Below are 3,676 nucleotides of genomic sequence, written 5' to 3'. Positions count from 1 at the left end.
AGCATTTGACTGGTATTTTGGAGTAAAACGGTTATAATGTTCTCTTTTGTTTGACAACAGGTTTAGAAATGTGAATACAAGGGAAGTTTAGCTTTAGGCATTTTAATTTAAGCATGTTTAGCTTAGCTAACGGAAGCTGCTGCCATCAGCGCAAGTGCAATTACTACATTCACGCGCTCCTCGGATGCTCTCATTTCCTGAGTCGTGCTTTTAAGTCGGAATGTGAAAACAACATGGACACTCTTGTTACTACAAAGATGTGCTGGATTTGTATTATTAGACCTTTCCGACTTGAGTTCACGTGCATTTTCTCAGTCGGGAAATTATTTTTCACGTGCGTTGCCAGTGATGATGCTTCTTACGTCCGTTTCGGAGAACCAGAGGACAAATATTTAACGTTTGGCACATAGTTTACCTTAAACTTAAACTTCTCCTTTTCATTGAAAGGCACCAAAAACAAGTGTTTTCTTAGTGAGTTGCTTGATTGTATTATGCTTCCAAATCAAGCAATAACGTGTAATCACAATGTATGACATTATAATGTGTTAAGCAATGTTTAGCTTCGTTAACGGAAGGCTACCTGCTGCCATCAGAGCAAGTGTAATTACTGCATTCACGCGCTCCTGTGCTTTTAAGTCGGAATGTGAAAACAACATGGACACTCTTGTTACTACAAAGATGTGCTGGATTTGTATTATTAGACCTTTCCGACTTGAGTTCACGTGCATTTTCTCAGTCGGGAAATTATTTTTCACGTGCGTTGCCAGTGATGATGCTTCTTACGTCCGTTTCGGAGAACCAGAGGACAAATATTTAACGTTTGGCACATAGTTTACCTTAAACTTAAACTTCTCCTTTTCATTGAAAGGCACCAAAAAAAAGTGTTTTCTTAGTGAGTTGCTTGATTGTATTATGCTTCCAAATCAAGCAATAACTTGTAATCACAATGTATGACATTATAATGTGTTTTACTTAACAGCCAAGGCCTTGCTGATAATACTGTGATCTCCAAAGTGAACAATGCGGTATGGGATCTAGACAGGCCCTTAGAGGAAGACTGCAGTCTAGTGTTTCTCAAATTCGACGATGAAGAGGCACAAGCAGTAAGTTTAGAGGTTTTTTTCTCAAGTTTGCATTTGTGTTGTTTATTTTAATGAAGGCTAGTCCACAATAGCAGTGACCCCACCACAAATGAAGTAGTGCACAGAGAAAATGTGTATCTTATGAATTATTTTATTGTATAGATGATTGAAAGAGTGTATATTTACATATTATTTAAAAACTTCTTTCTTAAGGTGTATTGGCACTCCAGTGCCCACATAATGGGAGAGGCCATGGAGCGAGTCTATGGAGGATGCCTTTGTTACGGGCCGCCCATTGAGAATGGCTTTTACTATGATATGTTTCTTGAAAATGAGTAAGTTAGACATATTCTCTGTTTATTTATTTTTTTTAATTAGAATGATTTGGGTTGTTTATCAACAGAACTGTAGTATTACAGGGCAAACTACAGGCTACAGATTATAATATGCTTTTCACAACTGTTGTCATCCATGCTAATGCAAGTCACTATTGTGTCTGTTTACCATCTATTGTTTAGAACTGTCAGTTAGAGCTTGAAAGTCACATTAATTTATCTGTGGTTAGAAATTATGCTAAGTAGCTGGTCAAGAAATACAACATTTTATATTTTTGTTCAGGAGTTTTCGATCCTTTTGAACAATTACATGACCGTTTTTTTGACCAGGATCAGTGCAGTGGCTTTAGATAAGCTGGAAGGAGCAGAATAAATGCTGTAGTTTACTTGTTGAAAGCCAATATATTCAAATGTATTCATTTTGATAATATCACTGCCAAGCTCTGCCTTATTTGTTAGCTTGGCTCTGTCTGGTCCAGAGTAGGTATTTTTCTGAAAATGCATTGCTTTGTCATAGAAGATGACTGCTGGAAAACTAAAGTTTTTTTAATTGGTGACATCTGTGAGATGTTTTGTAATTCTCTGCACTAGTTTTTATTTAAGAAGTGCTTATGCTCCTGTGCACCTTTGTATACTTTACTTTCTCTATCCTCTCCCTTCCTCGCCTGCCGGTTCTCAGAGGTGTATCGAGTAATGATTTTCCCTGTTTGGAGAACTTGTGTAAGAAGATCATCAAAGAGAAGCAGTCCTTTGAGAGGCTGGAGGTAAAGAAGGAGACTCTGTTGGAGATGTTCAAGGTAGGTGCTTCCTTTCTAAGAGTGAGAAATATTAGCTCATGCTATGAATAAACCTTAACACTTGAGCGCCTTGAAGTTCAGAGTCAGACCAGTGAAATCTGCTTCTCTCTTTCTTCTAGTACAACAAGTTCAAGTGCAGGATCCTAAATGAGAAGGTTACCACCCCAACAACTACAGTTTACAGGTATGATTTTGGTTGCAAAACATAAGTTTTTGAAGTGTTTTGTATTATTTATTTATAAATTTATTTCATACATAAAGACATATTTCTTGAGCAGTAACTCTGAAGACTGGAGTAAAGACTGCTGAAAGTTTTGCCATCACAGGAATAAACAACATTTTAAAATACATTTAAATAGAAAACAGTTATTTTGAGTTTTAATAATATTTCACAATATTACAGTTTTCACTGTGTTTTTGGTCAGATTAATATAGTCTTCTTTCAAAAACATTTTAAAATTCTTACCAACTTCAACATTTTTAATGTTAGTTGATATACAATGTAATTATACCTTATTTACACATTTTACTGTTGGTTCTGTAGGTGTGGACCTTTGATTGATTTGTGCAGAGGGCCCCATGTAAGACATACAGGAAAGATCAAGGCCTTGAAGATCCACAAGGTGCACAATTCAGCCCTTTCCTTCATTTTTCCCCAGTATGCTTGCAGAAACTTTCAACAATTTAAAGAGCAGGTCATATGGTTTTTTAAAGTGTCCTAATATTGTGTTGGAGTCCCCTACAACAGGTTTAAATGCATCTAAGGTCAGAAAACACTGTAATTTTCCCAGAATATACATTTATACATAGAGTCCTTTGACCATGATTTCGAAACGGTTCGTTCGATTCAGTTCTGAGCGAAATGTCTGTAAACCCCTCCCTTCCATAAGCCTACTCTGCTCTGATTGGTCAGCTGGCCAAGCCTGTTGTGATTGGCACAAAGAGGAGCGCTTGAGCAAGTTAGCGAGCACTACCATCTGTGTTGCTAAGTCCGCAGTTGTTTTTGATGTGGCGGGTTGTAGCGATCCCAATAACATCATATTTAGGCACTGGAATGCAAATTTACCAGGGGAACCCTGACTGAAAGCGTGTATTTTACACCCCAGAACGCCCTTTTTAAAGGGGGACCACCCTCGAAACACGATTGGGCTATTTTTGAGTAGCAATTGGGCGGGTTTTGTTCTGACAACCTGGCAACCCCAGCATGCACCTTTACATAAAACAATAATATAGTGCTCCAATCAGTTCTTAAAATAATGACATAAAAACATTTTGTTTAACACTTATGCAAGCGAATCGTGCCCACAGCTAAAGTTTAGCTGCTAAACTGTAAACACTTGACAAAACAATAATGGTGGATACATTAGCCGAGTGCTAATGTGACTAACTGATGAAACAATACAGTTTGAAAACCAAAATATGTCTACTGTAATGTCTGAAGAATGACAGACAAAAGACGCTC

The 3,676-nt window shown here is 37.4% G+C and overlaps 1 protein-coding gene across 1 annotated transcript in view; it reads left to right on the top strand.

The window, feature by feature from the left end:
• Nucleotides 1–3,676, top strand: part of LOC107680583 (threonine--tRNA ligase, cytoplasmic-like) — a 13,678-nt gene that overhangs the window by 4,396 nt on the left and 5,606 nt on the right. Inside the window, exons 4-8 of the mRNA XM_016476520.1 lie at nucleotides 980–1,103; nucleotides 1,296–1,417; nucleotides 2,097–2,214; nucleotides 2,334–2,398; nucleotides 2,759–2,837. Of these exons, the coding sequence (XP_016332006.1) occupies nucleotides 980–1,103; nucleotides 1,296–1,417; nucleotides 2,097–2,214; nucleotides 2,334–2,398; nucleotides 2,759–2,837 (508 nt within the window). The remainder of the gene's footprint in view (nucleotides 1–979; nucleotides 1,104–1,295; nucleotides 1,418–2,096; nucleotides 2,215–2,333; nucleotides 2,399–2,758; nucleotides 2,838–3,676) is intronic.

Source organism: Sinocyclocheilus anshuiensis, unplaced genomic scaffold, assembly GCF_001515605.1.
Source record: "Sinocyclocheilus anshuiensis isolate Anshui unplaced genomic scaffold, SAMN03320099.WGS_v1.1 scaffold697, whole genome shotgun sequence".
Classification (NCBI taxonomy): domain Eukaryota; kingdom Metazoa; phylum Chordata; class Actinopteri; order Cypriniformes; family Cyprinidae; genus Sinocyclocheilus; species Sinocyclocheilus anshuiensis.
Note: the sequence above shows the minus strand (reverse complement) of the source record. Positions and strands in the feature narration are given on the sequence as shown.